Raw genomic sequence first — 25,539 nt, 5'->3', positions numbered from 1 at the left:
ACAGGAAGAGCTGATTCATTAGAGTAGTAATCATTGTTCAGTGATTTTTAATAGGAAGAGACACAGCAGCTCATCTACATGATTTAAAAATTACATTAGCAGGTGTTTGAGGAGGAGCCACCACAGAAAACAAAAGAAAAAGAACTGTTAATGATTTTTTCTTGAGACATACAATAAGCTATTCATCACCCTAAATGAAGAGGATGATTAAAATGTCTTGAGACGATCTGATATAAAGGAATAGTCCAAAAATGTATTCCCCTCCATGCCGTTCCAAGCCTATATGACTTTCAGTATTCATGAATCGGACTGATTCGGTCCAGTTCAACTCAATGAGTGAGTAACTCAATGATTAATGAATGCAATGGTTAACAGCTTAGTGGAGGGGAAGATTATCAGTGAAAAATGACAAAATGTAGCATCTTTATTTTAACATCATTTTAATTTTAAAATAATTTAATTTATTTGGTGTGAACCTTTCCTTTTTTAAGGGATTAGTACAATCCAAACCTGTATGATTTTCTGTGGAACATAAAAGAAAATATTTTGAGAAACGTCTCACTGTTTTCTATTGTCCCAATAATAGAACGCAATGATTCCCAAAATATCTTCTTTTGTGTTCCGCAGAAGAAACTTGCCAACTTTGGATCGATATACAAAGCTGTTATATAATATCCTTATATAATATTGGGAGCACAAGTTGTAATCGCTGCCTAACACGTTCATTGTGTCTGTTTAACTACAGCTCAATTTCCAGAAAACTTGTGACGTTTTGTAAATAGCAATAAAATCAATAATCTGTGATTTGTTCATTCTCTTTAACTGACCATTTTTAATGATGGCTGCAACACATTCCAAAAAAGTTGGGACAGAGGCATGTTTACCCCTGAGTCACATCACCTTTCCTTTCAATTACACTTTTTAATGATTTGAAAATTGAGAATACTAATTTTTGAAGTTTTGCAAGTGGAATTTTTGCCCAATCTTGCCTGATACAATTCAGCTGCTCAACAGTCTGTGGTCATCGTTGTCTGCTTCTCCTTTTCATGATGAGTCATACATTTTCAACAAGAAACAGATCTGGAGATCTGGACTCCAGGCAGTCAGTCAAACACATCCACTCTATGGTGTTTTAGCACGTGCAGAATGAGGCCTGGCATTGTCTTGCTTGCCAGGAAAGATGTCATCTTGACGGCAGTATATGTCTCTGTACAATCCCAATATACGCATCCATATCAATGGCACCTTTACACACATAAAAGTCACCCATGCTGGTTTTACTGATGCACCCCCATACCATGACAGACGTTTGCTCTTGCACCTGTTGCTGATGAAAGTCTGGAAGTCCTTTTCGTCTTTGGGACTGAGAACTCAATGCCGTTTTCCCCCAAAACAAGCTGAAAGGTGGACTCATCCGACCACAGCACACATTTCAGTACATTTTACAAAATGTCCCAACTTTTCTGGAACTGGTGTTGTAAATTACATTAACTAATCACATAACATGTATTATCTTACAGCTGTATATGGACATTACTTTGACATGCTCATCTCTAGTTGATAACAAAATATTTCCTAATTGAAAAAATGAAAAATATTCTGTAAAGCTGCTTTGAAACAATATGTATTGTGTCATACAGGTTTGGAAAGACACGAGGGTGTGTAAATAGTTTTCATATTTTTTGTATCCCTTTAAAGGCCCGTTTACACCAAGGATATAACGATAACGGCACAGAGAGACAATTTCGTTGGGATCACTTTCAGAATGATTTTATCCAGCTGATGAATGATAAAAAACACACTGACAGCCAATCAGAATCCATCCTGCAGTAATGAGCTTAAGCATTTAAAGTGAAAGACAAGCAAGCCCAATGAATAAACAGAACCATATCGTCCGCGGGTGTGGACGCTAATATAGTTATCTTTATAGTTATTGTCCTTGGTGTGAACGGGCCTTAAGGCTGTCTTTTTGTGATTAATAAGACAGGTCTTGCCTCAGCAGGTGTTCAAGAATATAGTACCTCTCCTTCTTACTGCCCAGTTTGTTGGCTGTGTACTGATCCCCATAACCTATGAGGTTCAGCTGACGTGAAAAGACGTTTACTCGGTTGCCAACAAACAGATCCTCTGGATGAAGCTCATCAAACTTGGTCCTCCGTAGGAAGGTGCGCTGATTCTTCATATCAAACTGTATAAGAGAAACATACATGTGAAGGGACAGAGCTCAAGCATAGCTGAAAGCCAGGCGCTGAAATCCGAGTATAGGAACGCACCATCTCCACGGAGCCATCTTTAGGGTAGTAGAGCAGCTGGTATCGTCGCAGCAGAGAAGCGCTGGGGTCCAACCACTCAGCCAGAAAGGCAAAGCGTTCCTCCTGTGCATAACACAACAGACACAACAAAACACACAGTCAAGCCAGGCCCGGCAGGGGAATGTCAATGATCTGACCCTCTTGCTAGGACAGGGAGTCACAACAGCCGCGCTCTGACCCTCAATAGAGACGGGCAGCTGGGCCTGTTAACATGCTGAGTCAGAGGTTCAAACTTTGAACCAGTCCTATGATCCCCTGGGGAGCGTTGCTGCAAATGGGGAGCCATAATCCAGCAGCTGGAACTACTGCTCCTAAAAACATGCACTACACACTTGCGCAAACATTAGGGCTGCACAAATATAGAAACTAATTATCCATATGATCGCTAATATATTATAAATCCACATGTCGTCATTGGAGGGCACAACCCAAAAATGTTGTCGTGGGCCCTGTGATGAGAAGGGGCATTTATGCTATATAGATTTTACTCATGGAGCCTGAGGAAAATTTATGTTCCAAGAATTTTTAGAACGGCCCATTATAATCGCAATACTACCAAAATTAATTCAAAAAACAAAAAAACAGCCAAACTCAAAGCGATAAAGTGACAATCAATAAAAGCTCTTTCATATTAATATAATTAATTCATTGAGATTTTGTTTTATCCAGCCGTGTTTGCAAAACAAAACTTAAGAATAATATAAAATGATAATAAACAAAAAAATCCCAAAACCTTGATTCAATGTCCTATCCCGACACAAAGTGATAATAAGCAATAAAAACTCTCTTCCATATTAATGGAATAATTAATGGAGATTTTGTTGTATCCAGCCATGTCTGAGAAAAAATAAAATAAAATAAAAAAAAAAGTGCACTTGTTATTGTTGGAATTTTTAGTGTAAACACACTACTATACTATATACAAATACTACTCTATAATCAGTACTATATAAGTACTATTTATACAGCAAAATGGCATAGAATAGTGCATCATTTTGCAAATTAGGGTTGCACCTATAAATATGTGAATTTAGACACCACAACATTATCTCTCTCACACACACACACACACACACACACACACACACACACACACACACACACACACACACACACACACACACACACACACACAGTATGACGGTTAGGTAACGGTTTGTAAATACTGAGAACTGGTAGACGCAAAAATAATGCTTTGAATATAAACTAAAGTAACATAAAACATATATTTACTAACAACCAGACAATGCATGCAACCATTAATAAATAAATAAATAAATAAATAAATAAATAAATAAATAAATAAATAAATAAATAAGGAAATATATTAAAGTTTTCCAAAATAGGGCCCTTTAGGACTTTGCCACTCTCATGAAAAAAAATATTATTTCATGAGTATTTTATATAGCAATTGAAAACAAATTATAGATGTTATTAAAATAGATTAGACTTACAAAATCACAGGTTTACTGTTATTCCACTATTAAGTAGCCGATTTCACCTTGATACCAACTCAGAGGTGCCCTTGAACAAAACATGGAGAGCTAGCATGTTGGTGTGATCTCTTTCCCATGCAGAGCGCCACCTTGTGGGTGAACTTAATAGAACAGGCACATGTGATAGAGGGGCACAAGCTGCATAGTGATGAAAAAATATCTGCTAATTTTCTGTTGATCAGTGGACATCAAAAGTCATGCACATGAGATTAGGCCTACAACAACAATAACTCAAAATAGTTATTAATATTCATAATAACTGACATAATAACTGGCAGATAAATAATCATCTTCAGTGTATATTAGAATGGCAGTAATTTGATGTTGCATTTCTAGGCACTATGCCATCCATCCTTCATGCCACATGCTCGATAATTCATAGAAGCAAGGCAACATGTCAATACTGAGGGCTAACATGGCATCACATTATCTAATTTAACAACAAATCATAAGTGCATCTGCAACATTATCTTATTCATCATTCCTTACACTCAATGAGAATCCCTTTAACATAATTGTGCGATCCATCTTAAACCTAACAGGGCCTCTTCCCCAAAGTAGAGCTATTTTTGCCTCTCAGTCAGCTGTGACAGAGATGATACTGACAATGAACAGCCTTCTTGTACAAAAATACACTGAGGCACAGGTCTGAAAAGCCATAACACACATCTCCAGACTCTATTTAGAGTCATTTTATGATATCTAGAGTGAAGTTTTGGGCTGAAGCTAAAAGTACTCATGTTGTCTGCGCTGACACCAGTAGTTATCACCTTGTGTCTGAGGCCTTGTACAAGTCAACAAGATGTAAATATAAATGGGAAGCTAAAATCTATTTTTTGGCAGCACTAAACATTAAACAATTTACACAAAATAGTTTTTGATTTGTAATTGTATCTTGTGTTCCATTACTAATATCTAACAATGGAAAATTGGAAAATGACTTATAAAAATATGTCAATGGAGTAAGTACAATAATTTTGTTTTTCCTTTGAAATAACCTGTGAAAAGTCTCCTGTATCATATACACACATTTCTAACTAAGGCCTCTAAATTAACATCATGATCAAAACTTTCCTGAAAAACTTGTTGTACACAATCTACTGCATGCCTGCTGCACTCTTTAGCTAGTAAAAGGCTTTTTAGTAATTCTAAAAACGTCCCCTTCAGGTCATGATACTTTTTTCTTTTTGCACTGATTTTTTATAAAGTAAACATAATAACTTTTATATTGTTAGTAATATTTTAAGATAAAGACTGGACTGAAGCAACTTAAGGTTTACTACTTGATTATCCATACATCATTTTAGCTAAATCATATTAAAATGTGAGTATCAAATATGATAGATTTGTACATCTCTCAATGTATTTAATTGCATTACATGTTCTGCCTTTCACAATAAAAACTGCAGAGCTTTGATCATAAAACTAAGCATTTGAATATCATCTTACTAAGACGCATTATAGGGAGATATAGAGTGATATGTGCATTTTTCTAAAGGTTCAATAAACTGTTCATATGTCAGGTTTTACGAAGTTAAGGTTACTTTTTTCACCCCACTGACAGATAGGCTATATGACTTAAGAAAGTTTCATATTGTTGTACCGGAAAATGAGACAAAAGAACTGAGCAATAAAATCAGTTTTTGCAGTGCTTTGACAATACGACAAAAACAGCTCTTGTAATAAAACACTAGCCTACATTTTCATAATCAAGTCTACTGAGGAGTTATGGCATTTCACCAATCTAAGTGGGGAAGATTCGGCAGGTAGTCACCCCCTACAGATTTGTGCAAAATGAGAGATATTATATATCCACATTCTGCCTGGCTCAAAGTTACCTGAGGACATCTGTATTGTCTAATAAGAAAGATGGAGGGCTTTTCCACTCATTTTAGCACCACAAAGTGCACCTTATCTGTTTTTCTTAAAGGAAAGTGTCATAAAAACCTAATTTTTTTTTGTATGTGAGTGTTTACAGCAGGAATGAAAGCATGTTCAGGGGACATGGGGATCTAAATGTACATTCCAGCACAACACAATCCCTTTTCTCCTGGTTAATGATCCTGGCCAGATTGAACTAGATTTAGCTGGGCTTATTTGCCACTTCTAACACTATGAAGAATAGGGCTTTCCTCTCAGAGCCCTTCTTGGAAGCTGAGACTTTCTCAGACACCTGCTGTTGCCCTATGCTATCATTGCAAACATTTCATGCTGTCTGCATGGAGATGGATCAATGTACACTACTTAAGCAGACAGAATACGAATTGGAAAATAAACATAGCGTAGGAGTACAACAGAGCTAGAAAAATGATGGTCAAAGTATCCTGTTACCCAGAGAATAACAAAGTTTAAATTGTTGTGCAAATGACACTAAAAAAGCATATTATTCCACTGACATTAGAGCTTTTGATTGAACTTGGTCTGTAATTTCAACTAAATTTCAACTTTCCTTATGCAGGCATACTGACATCTAGTGGCACATCAAATGAGACCATTAAAACGGAGAAAAAAAAAACAAATTATGTTTTTTGATCACATTATGTGATTTTACAAATTTTGCAGTTATAACACTGTTTTGTTTTCTAACTGATTATGAAGTGTCTTCATTTAACTGGGATTTAAATAGCCAAGATGCTAGTGTCAACTTTCACTTGCTCGAACTTCATGAATCGCTCTATAACAGACCAGATTACAGTTTAGACGAGAGGTTACATGCTATATTTTATATTTAGTGAACACAACACGTCTCAGTGGATTATGTGACTTGTATTTCTTTCAGTGGAAAAAAATAAACATAGTTAAAAAAAAAAAACAATAACAAATATTCATGATTCACGATCACGAGTTCAGTTTTTTTTTTTAGTCTATGATTCAGTCCTTCATTACGAACATTTTAAGACTGGAAAATATATTCTCCCACTTACCATCTCTGAATTAATTTATTAAAGGAAAGATAGGGTTTGTTGATTGTTGTTTAACAGACGGTTGATTGTCTTGCTTTATCCTCGCTCGCTGTTACGTTAAGTCCCATCACCATAGCAACAACATCAAACGCCTAACACTACCGCCAAATAAAATAGTTAAATATATAAAAAACTCGTAACTATATTCCGTAGTGTTTAAACATTCGACTGACTTCAATATTTAAAGGTGAATATACAGACGCGTAGGAACGAATAGTTTGCTTGAACGATTGTCTACCGTAACCCGGAAGTAGTCCTTTCTGACCTTTTACCGCCAATTGACACCAGCACATGGGTTTGTTTGTTATGGTGTGGACTTTGACACTAGTTTCGCTATTATAAGGAGCTTTTTGACAGAATTGTTAAGCAATTGGCCACAATTTAACACGCTTTTAAAATTGGGTTTAGCTTAAAATGTTGCAAACCTTTCACAATATAAGACAAAGGTCTTTTGTAATTTCAAAAGTTTTTTTTTTTAATTGGTGAGGTTTATAGTTTGAGTAATTTCCACTAACCACAGCAGTTAAAATGGATCCCAGTCTACTCATTTTAGATGGGGGTCTTGCAACAGAACTTGAAGCAAGTGGGTTCCAATTACAGGTAGGTACTAATACTATTACACAGACTCATTGTCACTAATCACAAGTTTACTCGTATATATTGTGTTTGCAGGGAGATCCACTGTGGAGTGCAAGACTTCTGCATACAAACCCACAGGCCATTAAGGACGTACATTACAGGTAATTACAGGCTTCTTTATGTTCTGTACCTGGGTGGTCATGCAGTGCACGAAGTGTGAAACATTGTATAATGTAACAAATATTTTGTTTATAATTACTATATATTTATTATACATGCATGTTTTTTTGTCATTTTTATTATAGAATAGAATAGAATGAAGTATCTTATGCTCACCAAGCCTGCATTTATTTGCTCAAAATACAGGAAAAAAAACCCAGTAATATTGTGAAATATTATTACAATTTAAAATAATGGTTTTCTATTTTAATATACTTTAAAATACAACTTATTTCTGTGATGCAAAGCTGAATTTTTATCAGCCATTACTTCAGTCTACAGTGTCACATGATCCTTCAGAAATCATTCTAATATGCTGATTTATTAACAATATTGGAAACAGTTGTGCTGCTTTATAATTTTTTTATAACCTTTGATAATTTTTCTGGATTCTTTGATTAAAATTTTTTTTAAATAGAAATATTTTGTAACAATATAAACAACAACTTTTGGGTTTTGGGGTCATTAATTATTAAAGAAGCTGTTATTTTGAACTTTCAATTCATAAAATAAACCTTAAAATTACCAGTTTCAACAAAAAATATTAAGCAGCACAGTTGTTTTTAACATTGATAATAATAAGCATATTAAAATGATTTCTGAAGGAAAATGTATGAGTAATGATGCTGGAAATTCAGCTTTGCCATCACATGAATAAAATACATTTGGAAATATTTAATTAGAAAATAGCTATTTTAAGTTGTAATACTATTTCACAACATTACTGTTTTTTATTAAATAAATGCAGCCTTGTTGAGCATAATAGACTTCTTTCAAAAACATCTTACACCATAATTTATTAATCTTTCAGTCATTTGGTATTTCTGCATTCCATTATTCTATGACAAGAATTATTTAATACTTGATGAATGGCTGAATTTTTAAATAGATTTCTTCAAAGCGGTTCTGATGTCATAACAACAGCCACATATCAGGCCACCATTGAGGGATTCGTGAAATATCTTGGTCTCCGGCCTGAGGAAGCGCAGCAGATGATGATTTCAGGGGTTCAACTGGCAAAAGAGACAGTGCGTGAGTTCATGTCTCACTCACCCAAATCAGGTGTGTGCAAGTCTAACTTCTGCTAAATCATTAATTTGATCAAGTTTCTGCTACACAAAATCTAAAATGAATATATCCCCAAGAAAACAGAAGAGAGCCTTTGGTTGCAGGCTCAGTGGGTCCATATGGGGCCTTTCTACATGATGGGTCAGAGTACACAGGGGCCTATGAGGACAAGATGACATTGGAGGTAAAGGAAAGATAAAGCTCTTTGTCCACCCAAGCTGCCTCCTCACAAGAATATCAAGTGCATGTTTTCTCTTTTGTCTTAGGAGTTGAAAGACTGGCATCGCCCACAGATTCAGTGCTTAGTAAAAGCTGGAGCTGATCTTGTTGCCATGGAGACCATTCCAGGTCTCAAAGAGGCGGAGGCTCTGGTGGAAGTACTCAAAGAATTTCCCGAAATTAAAGCCTGGCTTTCCTTCTCTTCTAAGGTGACTGATATTAATGGATAAGTTTTCCTTGCATTACAAATAACGCACATATATTATGATATGCAATGATAAATTGCAATTATAACACACTTGCAACCATTTATGTGATTAAAACAAGTAAGAGTGTTCTAGACATTGCTATTAAAGGCATACTATGACACAAATCATCCAGCTTTTATTAATATATGATATTCTAATATCGATCTAGCTTACTGCAGTGTGCAAGAAGTGTCTCATACTTGCCACAGAGTAAACACAGGGTAACATTATAACAGAACGTTCAACACACTCAAATGTATTTTTAGTATGATTGTTTTGACCAAGTAAAACAGTGCTACGTTACCCCACAGTATTAATTCCTCAAATAAAGTGACCTGTATGAGTAGTAATTCAGCACTTGTGGCTGTTTCATTAGAATGAAATTAAATAATGTGAATTTAAGTGATCAAACGTAACTGTAACAATGTTCAAGTTCAGGGAGGAAGGTTAACATTAAACATAACTTTAATTGGCTCTCGGTCCGCCCTGTTTCATACCACACTCACGTTAATAGATCTTTAATACATTAGCTCAATCCATGAAACCTATGTCTCCCTGAGTTCCTTCGGATTGCTTCCCATTGGCTGTGGAGGTGAGGACAACAACTCCCATGATTCCACGCTCATTCATGGTGTCATTAAGCTACATCTTTGTTGTCGTTTTTAATAAGCAACCTCTAGCAGCGAAACTTACCGTATTATTCTGAATATAAGAATATAAAATTTTTATTGGAAATACTTGTTTAATGCAATTCTGTCAGGGCCATTTAAGTCAAGAACACACATGTAACGAAACCTGGGTCAGGCTTTGGGGTTATGTATTCAAAATTAGTAATTTTTCAATTAATAATCATTCATACGGGTTTTACCCAGGTAATCATACATGTTAAATCTCCCAAAAAGGGATAATATTTCCCTGCATCTGCATTCATATATGTACTTAGGCAATTAACCACAAAGGATTATAATTAATTGCATATGTAGACTATATTTCACAGACAGGTTAAAATTAGCTCAATTGTATATCAATACTTAATCAAAACGGATTATAATTAAATATTTAATATATCAATTATGCCTATCATGGATCGATCGTCGGGATAATCTTTAAGGGGATTAATTTGTGACCGAATCATCTTTTTGTCCAGCAAAAACCTGATCATTCGATCTCAATCAAACCTCACAAAATTATCCTACTTTATAGACTTTCAGTAGGAGAAGCTATTTCTCTGGCCAGAAGGAACAGCCTTCCTTTTCTATAACGATTCTTTAAGTAGGCTATCAATAAATTTGTAAAGCTCGTAGCTGGATCGTAACATTAAAGGGACTTGTATGTGCGAAAAGACGGAATCAATAAATCAATATAATGCATTTAATAAAGGCAAAGTTACGTATACCGGTTATAACAAACAATAAATGTATTTACAAACACAATAATGACAACGACACAATGAAAGAGAATGAATCAATAAAGAGAGAGAGAGAGATCCGTAAGGATCACAGTTCTGCAAAATTCACCTGGAAAAAACCCTCTGAGAGACCACAAGAAATCAACATCAAGGAGAATTCGAAAATGGAAAATAAAAACTTAAAGAAACAAACAAACAAAAGAAAAGATCCCCGGAGGGGGGATCACGCGGAGCAGTTACTTGATGCAAAGAGAGAAGTTAAGAGAGAGAGACTGATCTCTATCTGTCATTTAAAAGGGGTGAAGATGTCACACCCTCTTGGGGTATGTGAGCCAATCCGAAGTGGTCCCTTTGGAGGGAGATTTTATGACTCTTTGTGTTCAGACAGCACATTTGAATCTGCAATTTCATTGGGTGTTTTAAGAGAAAGAATCTTCGATTCTTATAATAAATGTCACAAAGTTAACAAAATGTAATGTAAATTAACAAATGGGGAACGAAGATTGGAATTCATAGAGACCAAATATGGTTTGCATATTTGTATGCAAAGTCTAAAACATTAACCCATTAGAGTTGACAAGAAAACAAAGGCCAAAACAACATCCGAAGGAAAATCATGAGATGTAAAAATTAGATACTTGTTTATACATTTCTCAAGTGGTTTTATATATATATATATGATTAACAGGGTTTATTTCTCCTCCTCAGGAGAATTAAGCGAGTGTCACATCTCTCAGGAATTCCCTATTAGAGGTCGTAAAAATCCTTATCTATTGTAACAGGATATTCACTAGGCAAAACCAACACTCTGTGTGTGTTTGATTGGTCCAGACGCTACAACTACTATACACTTCCCAGATACCTTCATAGGACCTGGGCAATCAGACGAACATAACAACATATCAAATAAATTTCGGTAAAGTCTTTATATGATGAAGTTAATGAAAGTTTCGTGTGTGTGTGTCTATCTTCATCCTGAGTTCTTCCTTGCCAGAGGGGTGGGCGGGGGGTATTTGGGTGATAACACATCTCTGTGAAGCTCGGTGTCTTGTTGTCTGGTAAACCTCTGGGTGCCCTAAAATTGTCACCCGAATCGCCTATTGCAGACTGGCCGGAGCCTATTGTTTAATTTGCCCCCATGAGTTCAGAGGCTAAACGATTTGTGATTTCAGAAGGAATGTGCATTCATATGTGTTCAGATGAACGACCCATGATTTAACCAGATACCCTAACCACAAGACAATAGAATTGATTAGGAAATTTGTATTGAATAAATTGAGATTCAGTTGATAATTAAAATTTGCCGGTATGGCTCTGTTCAGGGAGTCCTCTGACCTTTCATGAGCACCATGAAATAGCAGAGAGTCAGAGGACAGCAGCAGCATTAGGGAACGCTCACAGTTTAGCACTGGGAGAGCAAAACTATTCCCCCATATGAACAGAGCAGCAACGATGACAGAATAGCAAATGCCACGTTATACACGACAAGGAGGAGCTGGGGAGGTGGTGGGTTGCAGAGAGTGAGCAGCAAGCAGTTAAGAGCGAACTGAATCTGTTTAAATAAGGCGCCCTGATTTGAGCGTAGTCATTAGCAGCGAGGGGAGATGAACAGCTGAGCATATCGCTGATGAGACCGTGTTGTTGGCCAATAGCGTTAGCAGCATCTTGACTACTTGGCCTGCCAGAACTGACACTGATGCTCAATTAATGTGTTTCAGGACATTCATAATATTTCAAGCGGGAGGAGCTTTTCTGAGGCGGTTCAGGTGGCCTGTAGGTCCACACAGCTGGTTGCTGTGGGGGTGAACTGTTGTCCCGCTCCTTTGGTGAAACCTCTTCTAGAGTCAGCCAAGTCACAAAAGAAAGGAGATGTGAGCTGGGTGGTCTATCCTAACAGTGGAGAGAGATGGGACCCCAAGACCGGGTGAGATAAATCAATATTTTTTTCATTTAACTTTTCATTTATTTAATTAAATTGACAGGTTTCCAACATTCGTGAAAGATTTAACATTTTGAATGGAAATTTTATTAAAAATGGAATCTTAAAATGATCTTTCCAGACATGAAAAAGACATGGACATTAATATTTGATTCCATTTAATATATTCGCTCTTTGTGAATGTAATCTTTATGTAACTTGTTATAAGAAATTAATATTTTTATTTAGTAAGGATGCATTTAACGGATCCAATGTGACAGTAAAGTCTATTTAAAATAAATGCTGTTATTTTCTATTGCTCAAATATCAAATATATCACTGTTTCCACAAAAATATTAAGCAGCACGACTGTTTTCAACATTGATAATAAACAATGTTTCTTGTGCACCAGATCAGCATATTAGAATTATTTCTAAAGGATCGTGACACTGAAGACTGGAGTAATTGATGCTGAAAATTTAGTTTTGCCATGACTGAAATAAATTACATTTTAAAATATTAAAACAGAAAAATTATTTTAATTGATCATATTTCACATTATTATTGTTTGTCCTGTATTTTGTTCAAATAAATGCTGCCTTGGTTGAGCATAAGAGACTTCTTTCAAAAACATTAAACATTCTTACCAACCCCAAACTTTTGAACCGTGTAATTAAATACATTTTAAATGTAATCACAAAATTTAAAACAATGACTGCAAAAGTCATAGAAATTGATTGGTCAAAAGGTATGGGAACCCTGAATTTATTTACTTAGATCGTATCTGACACAAGTTGTTTCATTGTGTAAGGCTGTTCTGAATCTATTTCAGATGGATAACGGAAAAACAGACATCATTTGCCAAATTAAGTCTCGACTGGAAAGAACAAGGGGCTTTGTGGATTGGTTGGTATCGAGTTGCACCAGTTAGTACTAAGACTTGTTTTTTCACTGTTGCGCTGACTCACCAAGATTTCTGTTAACAGGTGGCTGCTGCCGTGTTGGTCCTGCTGATATAACTGCACTGAAGCAACAGCTACATGTAAAGCAATGACTCATGAAATATGACACCGTTCACATCTAGTTACCTATGAAATAATGCACTGATGTGTAAGAAGGTGTATAAATCTTTTATTTGTAAATAAAAATAATACCAACACTAGATGACTAGACATTGAACATCATACATTAGATGTCGCTGTGTTAAAGAACACAATCACAATGCACATAACATGAAGCAATCATGCAATCTTAGCTCACAGCGTTGCACAAAGAAAGTGATTGTAATCCTTCAAGTTAGTATTTACTATAAGATAGCGCCATTTTAATGGACTGTCACTTCACTATAGCCTGAATCTGATCCACTGACACATTATTAAACAGTCTGATATCTTCATGATAACTTAGTTTGTATTTTTTTAGACTTACACTAATAAAACCATTTTGTGTAGTCTTCATAAAGAACAGTCTTCTATGTAATGTTCGGAGCATTCTGTCCATATCGTCCTCCAATTATCTAGCATCAGTAGCATATCCACCAAATAGCATATAACTGAAATGGAATGATGATATTGATCAGAAAATCGAATATTCACTAAATGCTCTTGGTACACAAGCATGTTTCATGTGCATGCAGTCAGAAATTTCTGCAAAATTTTGCAGACAAAAAAGTTTAGCAATGTATGTCGCTTTACTCGCACTGTGATGTCGCTTTGAAACCAAGCAGCTTTCTGTTGGTCATTAAATCCTCATGACCAAGTTAAACCATTTTATCGCTGTCCTCTGTCGCATCTTGACCTCTGTTCTTCAGAGTTTCGCAGGCAAAAAAGGCCCATTGTCTACAGCTCACACAGAAGTCATTCCATGTGACCAATTTGAACCCATTGTGAAAACTGCATGGGGAAATCTTTAGCCCTCACGCAAAATTCCTGATTGTATGGATTTTGCACGCAAAAATTAGCTACACAATGGTAAATGTGACCGTACAATTTATTTAATGATTCATTTATTCACAACATGTTTAGCAAAGCAGCATCAGAAGTGACTTCACCTCTTCTTGGAAAGCCATTAAGTATTATGTTTAATCCCACAAAAGGGCAGTTGTGGCCTAATGGTCTGAGAGTCAGATTGGTAACCCAAAAGTTGTGGGTTCGATTCTTAATACCGCCAGGATACCTACTCAATCGCTCCCCGGGCGCCATAGCAAAAATGGCTGCCCACTGCTCCTGATGTGTGTGTGTGTGTGTGTGTGTTATCTACTCACTACAACTAATGTGTGTCCACTAACTTGAATGGCATAAATGCAGAGGACAAATTCTGAGTATGGGTTACCATACTTAGCCTTCACATATCACTTCCACATTACCAAGGCCTGTGAAATTTGATTCACATTGCTGTAGAATGGTAGCATTACAAGAACCTCCCCAATGAGAGGTTATCGTTCCTTCCTTATGGGCATCAAACCAGCATTCTTATGGTTAAGAGCCATACCTACTAAGCAACACCATTTGGCTTGCAACCGCATCTATCATATCTAACCTTTTACTGTTGCTAACAACCTGGAGAGATAAATATTCTTGTTTTAAACTGTCGAAACCCAATTGGCTCTACAGGAGGAGGGTTGAAGACTTCAGACTTAGTCAGTTATGTCTTCATCCAGGTCACTGTCTGGAGAGCCTCTGTGCCTGTACTCTGCTGTGTTGGACAAATGCTTCCAGGCATTGTCGGACTTGTTCCCCGTACTGAGGGACCTACCCAGACGTTTCACTGCTCGCTCCTCAGAATCGTCCTCTGTCGCAGCTTGACCTCTGTGTTCTGAAGCTTGATGGTGGAGATCATGCCTCAGATTTTCTAGATTCAGTGCCCATGGTCCCAACTTTTGCCAGTTCACTCTCTGGAAGGCCATAATGCAATGCAGATTGCCTCCAACCTATAAAAATATTATTGAAATAACAAATGTGTGAAACAATTCTAATGTCCAAATTATTGTATAAGTACCATCACCACATACTCAGCTCGCTTACCTTTTTGGTTTTGCGATACTGAATGCCTCTCTCTGTATGACGAATGTCCAAGTATTCTGGGTTCTGAGTATTCAGATCCGTCACAATATCTGCCCATCTGATTAAAAATTAGGTTAGAATGTGTACGTCATATTTATAATTTGACCAAGTACTACAATTCCATAAAATGAACCATACTTTTTACAGTGGATTGCAGGGTGTTTCCTGCTTGGTTCGCCAATGAGAATCCAGTGTTCAATCTCATTAAGCGGCAGTGACCCCCTGTAAAAAATAAATAAATAAATAAAGAAATGAGCTTTCTTTCTTAATCAGAAGAAAAGGATATTGTAACACTTTCATGACACTTCATATTGTAATACCAGTGCTCAATAATAAGAATGGGCCCAGGGTCAGTGAGATATTTTTTTTACTTTTGGTGGACAGTCACTAATGCTGCCTTCACATGCTTTCAGAATTATCGCAAATATGAGTTTCCTATTTAAAAATCAGACATGAACGCCCTCAACTCGTATTTACCACCGGGAAGCTTGGGGATCATTTTGATACCCGAGTTGGGCATGCCATAAACTTCAAACATGGCGGAGGGAAGAGCGATTACTGCTGTGACTGCTATTCTTTACTAGTTTTTTTACACAACAGCTACATCACCTTGTCTTGTCATTAAAGTAGTACATATTTACAAATATGAATAACCATTTTAAGCATAAATGTTTTATACAGAGCGAAAATAGCCTGCATTTGACTGAAATTCCAGAATTGTCAGCAAGCTTACTATCTAGATTGAGCAGTGAATGCTTATATAATTATCAAGGAATGGGACGTTAAATATCAGTTTGGCTTTAATAAGATTTTCCTAATAAATAGGAAGAATAAACCTGGTGTCCTCTATGATCCCTGTTCTTCCCAACAACAAAACACTTGAGTGCAACAAGCTCATAATCACAACTTCAGAAATGGGAACTAGGAAATTTCCGACAGCACATAAGGGCAGTATAAATCTTACAATCGTTGATCTTGTACGCTACCGTTCAAAAGTTTGGGGTCGTAAGACTTTTTAATGTTTTTGAAAGAAGTCTCTAATGCTGACCAAGCGTTCATTTATTTGATCAAAATACAGTTTTAAAAAAGTAATATTGTAAAATATTACAAAACTGTACTAGTAGAAAATTTAAAACAACTTTTTATTCCTGTGATGGTAAAGCTACATTTTCAGCATCTATTACTCCAGTTAACAGTGTCATATGATCCTTTCACAAATCATTCTAAAGTTCTGATTTGGTGCACAAGAAACATTTATTATAATTATCAATGTTAAAAACACTTGTGCTGCTAAATATTTTTGTGAAACTTTGATACGTTTTCGAGATACTTAATGTAACTTAAAAAAAACCCCAAAATTACTGAACCCAAACATTTGAAAGAGAATGTAAATATTATTGTTTGACTTAAAACCCTAAACATTTGGCATTCAAAAAATGTAAACAGTGAGTATATATAACAAATTGAAAACATATTTACATATTTTCCGACACACATAAGTTCAATACTAATATATATATATATATATATATATATATATATATATATATATACATATATATATATATATATATATTTGGAGTGGCAAGTAAAAGCCAGAACAAAAAAAGGGGAAAAATAGGACTGAGAATAAAATGAAAATCAAAGTTGCTGTATGTTGTACCTGTATGCTTTGGCTGCTTTTAGTGGTGTAGCTTCATAGCCCACAGGGCAGAAGTAGTGATTCTGACAGTGGTAAATGTAGGCCATGGATTCATCTTTGAGTCCCTGCGTCAGCTTCAGCAGCGCCCCCTCAGCTAGAGGGAAAAAACATGCTCTATAATATGCTACTCAAGTATTTTTATGACAGAATAATATTCTTTTATAATAGATAAACTGTCTATATCTAAACCTAAACATAAGATTAAGGAAATATCACATATTACATTTGAACTACTGTCTGCTGTCAAACTAGATCAAAAGAGTATTTGTAGAACAATACGCTGTTGCAGCCTCTGTTCTTATGGAAAATGATTCAGAATTCACACACCTGTCTCTCCTGCTGTCTTGTGCTTCCCATGAGGTTTGTACAGAATATAAGAGCATCCCCGGACACGAAAATTATCGTTGATTTGTCTGAACCATCTGCACCAATATAAAAAAAACAAATCAAAGTTTGGGGTCAGTACTATATATATTTTTAAGAAATTAATACTTTTATTCATCAAGGATGCAATTAAATTGATCAAACGTGACAAAGACTTTTACATTGTTAAAAATATATATATTTTGAACTTTCAATTTATCAAAGAAACCTGAACAAATTTATCACCGTTTCCAAAAAAGCAGCACAAATGTTCCTTATTGATACAGTTCACTCGTTTTGCGTTGCTAGACGCGAAATTGGGTAAACTCCTTTTTCTCTGAATCTTGAAGCCTTACTGAATAACGCAGTGAAACTGCACAAGCCAAAGCAGTGCAGGAATCTGAACGAGCCTATTGGCTGAGCAGTGTAATCTGCACAAACCTATGGCAATGCAGCGGACCAGCACAAACCAATCGGTGTGCAGCAAAAAACAGTTCAACCAGCCAACAGCGAGTCAGGCTTTTACGGCGCTACTTCCTCATCCCCAAGAAGGATGGCGGCTTCAGGCCCATCATGGATCTCAGGCATCTGAACCGCGCCCTTATGAAACCCCCGTTTAAGATGTTAACATTGAAGCAAATCCTCTAACAAAGGTGTGTCCATGGGATAGTTTTTCCTCAGTGGATCTGAAAGATGCCTACTTTCATATCCAGATTGCGGACGGTCTCTGGCACCACGCAATATCATAAAATGCATGGATGCAGCCCTCTCCCCTCTGAGACAGAAGGGAGCACGCATCCTCCTGAATTACCTCAACGACTTGCTCGTTTTAGCCCAGTCGGAGCCCGAGTCACAGATCCTTGCTCCTCAGCCATTGGGAATGCCTGGGACTCAGGATCAACTTAGCCAAGAGCTCACTGTCTCCCAGCCAGCAAATCGCTTTCCTGGGAGCAGTTCTCGACTCGGCCCAAATGCATCAAACGAATCAGGGAGGACAGACGCAGTGAGTGCATCTTGCCTTGAGTGCATCTCACCATTGGGCCTATTGACTGCAAAGTCGTCCTCAAACCAAGACACGGCTATGTGCCCAAGGTGCTACTAAGACTAGCGTGAATTACACTTACTCTGCCCCGTTAGGGCCCTAATGCTGGGGCCACACCACAAGATATTCGGGCTGATATCTCCCCTTCCGACAATCCTAAGTAAAGTCCCAATTATCTTCATGGATCTACAGATAATCTTATCAGATTTCCTATGGTGTGATGTCTGTTAAGAGTGACAGAACCTGCTCGGAAGAACGTCGGAGCCGCCCCGATTGCGAAAAATGTTGAATATTTACAATCAGAAATCCTGATGTGTGGGGATATCCCTGAGGACAAACGTGCACGTACTATGTTGATGGCGCAGTGGTGGTGATGGCGCAGTGGATAAGACACCTTTGGTGTGAGAGACCCGGGTTCGAATCCACTGTGAGACACCAATGTGTCCCTGAGCAAGACACTTAACCCCTAGTTGCTCCAGAGGCGTGCGACCTCTGACATATATAGCAATTGTAAGTCGCTTTGGATAAAAGCGTCAGCTAAATGAATAAATGTAAATGTAAATGTTGGTTGTCAGGTGGAACGAAACGATACCCAATCAGAAAGCAACCTCACAGAAGTCGGAAGCATAACAACCACAGTCATGGCGCAGCAAGTGGAATGGATATGGACACAGTCGAGACTCTGGATGAAAATCTGTTTGTGTGTGGTGTCTTGTCTTCACATCATACCACACACTATAGGAGCAAAACCGTCCACCTTGCCAGGTTTTACAACTTGGACGTTCCTGCACTACAAGTCCGAGTCCTCTCTGTTTAGCTGGGTTTGAACTCAGAGTGAGCTCAGCCCATTACTATCCCCCTGGAGACTCCATCTCATGGTCTGAGCCCCTTTTTCTAGTCGGGCAAATACCTTGCCCTTGCTTAGCCCTACTGCCCTCTAGACCCTTACATTCAAGTGTCTTAGACTGGGGCCATTGAACGATTTTTGTTCTGCAATCACAGCACGGCGTGATTGGATTAGTTACCCTTTGCAATACAAGTGAACCCTATCGAAAGGAAACGTATTTGGTTTCTAATGTGACGGGAATGCGTATTGCGTAGCTGGCCATGCTATTATGCTACATGACTAGGCGTTCGTCACTTTAGTCGAGTTGATCTCTAGACGGATGCTCCACCCATTCTGGCGGGCTGCGCACATTGGTTTGCGCAGATTACACTGCTCAGCCAATAGGCTCATGCAGTTTCACTGCGTTATTCAATAAGGCTTCAACATTCAGAGAAAAGTTTATTTTCTCCCCATACTCGTTCCCATTATCTCAGGGAACCAAGGTTACAATAGTAACCGAGTATGTTTTCAACACTGATAATAATATAATAATAATAATAATAAGAAAAGTATTTAAGCATCAAATTAACATATAAGAATGATATCTGAAGGATCATGTGACACTTTTGACAGAAGTAATGATAATGTAATATTTCACAATATTGCTGTTATAACTCCATTTAAATCAAATAAATGTAACTTTGGTGAGCACAAGAGACTTTTTTTACAGACCCCAAACTTTTTAATGGTATTGAATGTTTTAATGTATGTTAACACATTTTGAGAAACTGTTAAAATGCAAAACCTACAGTAAACATACCGCATCAGAGTGGCATTGCCTGTGAACGGTCCAAACTTGATATCTTCAAACGGAGGCTGGAAACCAAGTATATTCAGGGCTTCTTCTTGAGAAATAGGTGGGAGACTGAACAAATCAATCCTAAAGGTTACTCTTTGCAATTTCTACCAGACCAGGGGCCGGTTTCACAAAGCTATTTTAGACCGGTCTATAGTGTTAGACAAGTCTAAAATTTGCTCATAGACTAGTCTAATGCAAGTTAGACTGTTTCACAAAAATAAAGTCTGACTTAATTTAGACCAAAAGAATTAGACACCTTACGCCCAGGCTAACTTAGGTCTAAAGCCCAATTTATACTTCTGCGTCAGACCTACGCCGGAGCCTCTACGCCGTAGACTACGCTTTGGTTTTAATTTATACTTCTGCGTCGTTGTCCGTGTTGACGCACGCAGAGGGAGTATGTGAAACCCAAGGGAGCGGTTTGAGCAGACCAATCACAGCGCTTGCGTCCGCGTAGAATTGACGCGTTGTTATTGACGCATTTTTTGGAGAGGTGCACGTCAGGGTACGCCGAAGGGTACGCGTGCTACGCACAGCCTACGACGTAGCTACGGCGTAAGTTCGACGCAGAAGTATAAATTGGGCTTAAGACTCTATGTTACCTTGGCAACCAGCAGTAACAATCAGTTAAATTACAAACAGCCAAAAGAAAATGGAAAATGGCTCATAATTTGTCGTTTGCTGACGACCTTATGGAGAGAGCTATGAGAAGGGAAAGGGTTTTTAGGATATTTCCTCTTAAATATTTCTTTTTTTGGCATCTTGTACCATGTTTTTGTATCTTTTCTGTACGTCTTTAAAGCTCCGCTCAACGGTCGGATTAACGCTGTTAACTGTCGTAGCAAACTTTTTCCAAATTAAACATTTCTTCTTGTTACTACATTCTCCGCCTAATTTCCCAAGTAAAATGTCCTTGTAACTGTTATACTCCTCCAACAAACACATATTTTCCTCTGGGGTAAACTGCACTGAGCGGTTGAATGCGCTTACTCGATCCGCCATGTTTTTTGTTTTGAAAAGTGTCTTATTTTACCCAGAATGCATTGCAGTGTAGTCTTACTTAATACAGTCAGAGTCTTAAAGGGATAGTTCACCCTCATGTTGTTCCAACCCCGTAAGACCTTCGTTCATCTTCGGAACACGAATTAAGATATTTTTGATGAAATATGAGAGCTGGATCACTCCTCCATAGGCTTCTTCAGGGATTGAAACTTGCCAGCCCCGAAAAGTTATTAAAGACATCGTTAAATAGTCCAAGTGACTACAGTGGCTCAATCTTAAGTTTATCAAACGACGAGAATACTTTTTGTGCGCAAAAAAAAAAAAAAAATAACGACTTTATTTCAACTATTCATTTCCTTCTCTGTGGGCCTCTAGTCAGTTCACTAGTATAATAGCGTAAGCTCCTGTTGTTGTACGTCACACGCATCACACACATGACCAGCGTCGGCCAATAGTGAGCCTACGTGTGACGTAGCTCTACGCAATCACACTAAGTTAACTGACTAGAGGCCCATAGAGAAAGAAATGAATAGTTTAAATAAAGTCGTTATTTTTGTTTGTTTTTGCGCACAAAAAGTATTCTCGCCGCTTGATAAACTTGATAAAAATAGAGCCACTGAAAGAAAGTGAAAGTGACACGTGATGGCCAAGTATGGTAACCCAAACTTGGAATTTGACCTCTGCATTTAACCCATCCAAGTAAGTGCACACACATTAGGAGCAGAGTTGTGAGTAGTGAATACACACACACTGCAAACGTGGATACACACACCCGGAGCAGCGGGCAGCCTTGGGTGGCGCCCGGGGAGCGATTGGGGGTTAGGTGCTCATGGACACCTCATTCATATTCCTGCCGGTACTGGAATCGAACCAGCAACCTTTGGGTCACCAGTCCAACTCTGTTACCATTAGGCCATGACTGCCCCCATGACTGTAGTCACTTGGACTATTTTAACGATGTCTTTAATATCTTTTCGGGGCTGGCAAGTTTCAATCCCTGAAGAAACCTATGGACTAGAATGGAGGAGTGATCCAGCTCTCAGATTTCATAAAAAATATCTTAATTCGTGTTCCGAAGATGAACGAAGGTCTTACAGGGTTGGAACAACATGAGGGTGAGTAAATACTGACAGAATTTTCATTTTTGGGTGAACCATCCCTTTAAGTGCTTTGTGCAATGGTCTGATTTAGATGTCTATCTGAAGTCTGACTATCTACTATATCTAAGCCATAGTCGAAGTCTATCTTTGTGAAACCGGCCCCAGATTAGAAATCTTAAAATAGATCAAGTGAATATGCTGTTTTTGCTCCTAAAAATACATATTCTTGGTATATTTTTGAACAGTGTGCCAAGTCTCGTGCATTAAATCAGCAGAGGCCGATCCAAAAATTATATCATTTACAATATGAAATTAGCTAGCTGTTGATAAATTTCAGCAAGGAACACACCTGCCTGCTCCTAGAGTACTGTAGAGAAAGTTCCAACAAGAGACAAGTGAAGAGATTCCACACGATGTTTTATACTGGGGTCTGCTGATGCTGTACCTTAAACATCAGAGAGGAGTGGTTAAACGTGCACTTTTTGAGCCTCATTTGTCATTCATTAGTGTATTACCATCTACGGAGGTCCAAGACTTTTCTCTGTTTGATCTCCTCCAGAGAGGCTTGTGGTGGGAGATCTTGCAGGTTTCTGCTGAGCCTGTCAGACGATTTCATTTTCTTAGAGTTGAATTTCTTTAAATTACCTGAGGAAAAACACACTTAATCCATTAAAAACATTTTAGGTAATATATTATATATTAATATATATATTATACTCATTCTGGTTCAAATTTACACTCACTTATCAAGTAGAAGAATTTGTTTCACTGGAATATATAAAAGACCCTTAAAATGCAGTGAATAATGGCTTAGCTGGAGTTAAAAGTTGGATAAAGTTAACTCAATGTTAAGCTTCATTAAACATTTGTAGAGAGCATGATTATCATTTTGAATCAGCCCTGTGTACTTTGCCTCAACAAAGATTCCTCAGATCAGTAATTCCAGTCTAACTATTTCTAGACTCTGTTTGATCAGGCACTAAGTGATGGCACACATCCATACATTCTTTCTATAAACGCTGAATCTGGGAATAATTACAAATTAGTTAGGTGAAATCCACGTGACAGAGTCACCTGTGACGGTGAAGTCATCACTGATGTTACATAAATCACAGCAGATGGTCAATTAGCTCATTTTCCTGGCATATTTTTCTCAACAGCTTGTGGAATAAAAATGACCCTGATATATTTTTGTTACTTTTCACTATTAGTTTACTGATAATAAAATTATTTTCATAATAAGCAAGGATTCTTCAAGGTGATCTGTAGCCTACAGCAAAAATTCCCAAAACATGATAATGCCCTATCCTGAAATATATAGGAAGCTTTATATTTTCATGTATTAAGACCCATTTATATTGTTAGAAAAATATTAAATGTTATATCATAAAAACAACTCAATCTAATGTTTCCAAAATGATTGGAAAATAATTGGAAAAGTTTGAAAACCCCTGGTCAACAGCATGTAGATGTCTGTGATCATTTTAGATTGACTCATACTTGTTCTGGTTTTCCGGGTTAAAACCACATCAAAATCAGAGGTGTCAATCTCCCAGGCCAACACAGGCTTGTTGCTGGATGACATAACCTCCATATCACAGTTCCCATCTAAAGACACACTCATTCCCCCTGAGTGACACTGGGAGGGGGTTGCAGTGTTAGTCTTGACTAATGATATCCCAGTGCCTGGATTGGTTGGTGGTGCATCTTCAGATGTGATGATGGGTCGGGCTCGGTTGAGCAGAGCATAGTCCGAGCAGACGGTGTAGAACTTCTCTCGGGAGTGTGTTACAGGGCAGGTCCAAGGAAGCTGGAGTTCTGCGCTGGAGGCCCGTCGCACCCGGAGCGCATCACTCGTCAACGGGCTCAGGAAGCTGCGCTCACGCTCATCCTCTCTGCCCAGGGCCCGTGATGGGGTCTCTTGATCAGTTCTAGATCCGTTGGCACCTTCACTTTCCACAGTGTTAGGCATTGAACAGAGAACTGGGATGACGGTTAGGAGAATACGGCTTGGTCCCAGAAGAGAGCTCAAAGAAAGAATCTCATCCACTGACTACAATTAAGAAATAAGACATAAAGTGCAATAATAATAATAGTAAAAAAAAAAAATATATATATATATATTTTTTTTGACTATATATATATATATATATATATATATATATATATATATATATAGTCAAAAAATACACACACAGACAAATAATATAAAAAAACACTAATATTATGTAAACAAAAACTTGGTGGATTTTTAGTGAAATAAGGTGTGGTGTGACACTGTCTCCATCACCATGATTATAGTCCCTACACTAAGCCAGAGATTGCTATTAATTGAAATTATGAAACTGACAACAGCTTTAAACGACGTTTAATCTTCTATAACGTTAGATTAATGGTAACGTTACCACACGGTTGAATTCGACCTAACGTTACATCATAATCATCGTCAACAACACTACCATCGTTTTAGGTCATTATTTATCGATGATGTTCGGCAGGCATAATTTCAGGAATAGATTGTAAGATAAATCGCTGCAATGTAAGTTTAAACCATCGAGAACACCATATAAATAATAGAGATATCTGAATAGTAGCTAAACACCATCAATGTAGCACAAATGGGCTCTTCGAAATAATTTAACCCTTGCATGAATGTGGGTTCATAGCGCAAATATTTATTATTATTATTTACTTAACCTTAAGTTAAAATAATAATAATAATAAACACATACCTTGCCAATTCTGCAGGAATAATTGATGTATACTGCTCTGCGCGAGCTCTCTGTTTGACTGCCTAGCTGTGTTTTAACGGGCTCTACCAATCTCAAAGACAGGGGTGTTGTACGACATTGAAATTGTAAATATTTCCTTTATTGGATTTAAACGGTCTACATAACGGTGTACCGTTTTATTAAATACATTTTTAAGAATGCTCTTATGAAACATGCAATGTTATGGCAGATTAGTTTTGTAAATGAAGATAGTCGTAAAGATAGCCCCCACCCCCGTTGTTCTTTTAGGAGAAGTAGAGCGTGGTTGTCTTGAAAGTGACTGAACTACCTGTCAGTGAACTGAACTGAAGGAGGTGCAAAGACCGGGGAAGGTGAGCAGCAAGAATAAAACAAAGCGAGTTTATGAAGTGTGCCTAAACAC

General features: G+C 37.5%; 3 protein-coding genes across 5 annotated transcripts in view; 1 reads left to right on the top strand and 2 right to left on the bottom strand.

Annotated features, from left to right (window-relative positions):
* Nucleotides 1-7,079, bottom strand: part of nme7 (NME/NM23 family member 7) — a 39,983-nt gene extending 32,904 nt beyond the window's left edge. The window contains exons 1-3 of one of the 3 annotated variants that reach the window (XM_077198839.1): nucleotides 6,733-7,079; nucleotides 2,274-2,375; nucleotides 2,022-2,188 (exon numbers count right to left, since the gene is read on the bottom strand). In XM_077198839.1, coding sequence (XP_077054954.1) covers nucleotides 2,022-2,188; nucleotides 2,274-2,375; nucleotides 6,733-6,735 — 272 coding nt within the window. In that variant the 5' untranslated portion in view covers nucleotides 6,736-7,079. Of the gene's footprint in view, nucleotides 1-2,021; nucleotides 2,189-2,273; nucleotides 2,376-2,473; nucleotides 2,553-3,766; nucleotides 3,888-6,732 lie in introns of those variants that run through there. The other 2 variants (XM_077198840.1, XM_077198841.1) reach the window with 2 other exon arrangements.
* On the top strand, nucleotides 7,024-13,590 carry LOC143706656 (betaine-homocysteine S-methyltransferase). Its single transcript, XM_077198845.1, has 8 exons — nucleotides 7,024-7,371; nucleotides 7,444-7,511; nucleotides 8,459-8,631; nucleotides 8,715-8,821; nucleotides 8,904-9,065; nucleotides 12,231-12,436; nucleotides 13,263-13,336; nucleotides 13,417-13,590. Exons 1-8 carry the CDS (start codon nucleotides 7,300-7,302, stop codon nucleotides 13,482-13,484), a joined length of 930 nt encoding a protein of 309 aa, XP_077054960.1. The 5' UTR covers nucleotides 7,024-7,299; the 3' UTR covers nucleotides 13,485-13,590.
* On the bottom strand, nucleotides 13,542-25,195 carry LOC143706653 (basic immunoglobulin-like variable motif-containing protein). The gene is made up of 10 exons (XM_077198842.1): nucleotides 25,119-25,195; nucleotides 23,887-24,439; nucleotides 22,902-23,031; nucleotides 22,736-22,831; nucleotides 20,246-20,350; nucleotides 17,522-17,616; nucleotides 17,156-17,288; nucleotides 15,631-15,714; nucleotides 15,454-15,550; nucleotides 13,542-15,359 (listed from the first exon to the last, which is right to left on the bottom strand). The coding sequence occupies exons 2-10, from the start codon at nucleotides 24,356-24,358 to the stop codon at nucleotides 15,066-15,068; spliced, it is 1,506 nt and encodes a 501-aa protein (XP_077054957.1). The 5' UTR covers nucleotides 24,359-24,439; nucleotides 25,119-25,195; the 3' UTR covers nucleotides 13,542-15,065.
* Between the last annotated feature and the right edge of the window lie 344 nt (nucleotides 25,196-25,539).

This window comes from Siphateles boraxobius, unplaced genomic scaffold, assembly GCF_051911475.1.
Source record: "Siphateles boraxobius isolate OS27281-9 unplaced genomic scaffold, OSU_SipBor_1 41, whole genome shotgun sequence".
NCBI lineage: Eukaryota > Metazoa > Chordata > Actinopteri > Cypriniformes > Leuciscidae > Siphateles > Siphateles boraxobius.
The sequence above is the reverse complement of the archived record's forward strand: the minus strand, read 5'-3'. Positions and strand labels throughout refer to the sequence as shown.

What these genes read in the sequence shown, in the direction of transcription:
- LOC143706656 (XM_077198845.1), top strand. Translation starts at nt 7,300, where the DNA reads ATGGATCCCAGTCTACTCATTTTAGATGGGGGTCTTGCAACAGAACTT. An exon ending in ATTAAGGACGTACATTACAG is followed by an intron (nt 7,512 to 8,458) that starts GTAATTACAGGC and finishes ATTTTTAAATAG; the next exon opens with ATTTCTTCAAAGCGGTTCTG. An exon ending in AGATGGGACCCCAAGACCGG is followed by an intron (nt 12,437 to 13,262) that starts GTGAGATAAATC and finishes AATCTATTTCAG; the next exon opens with ATGGATAACGGAAAAACAGA.
- LOC143706653 (XM_077198842.1), bottom strand. Translation starts at nt 24,358, where the DNA reads ATGCCTAACACTGTGGAAAGTGAAGGTGCCAACGGATCTAGAACTGAT. An exon ending in AACCCGGAAAACCAGAACAA is followed by an intron (nt 23,032 to 23,886) that starts GTATGAGTCAAT and finishes GTTTTTCCTCAG; the next exon opens with GTAATTTAAAGAAATTCAAC. An exon ending in AAAGCAGCCAAAGCATACAG is followed by an intron (nt 15,715 to 17,155) that starts GTACAACATACA and finishes TATTTTTTACAG; the next exon opens with GGGGTCACTGCCGCTTAATG.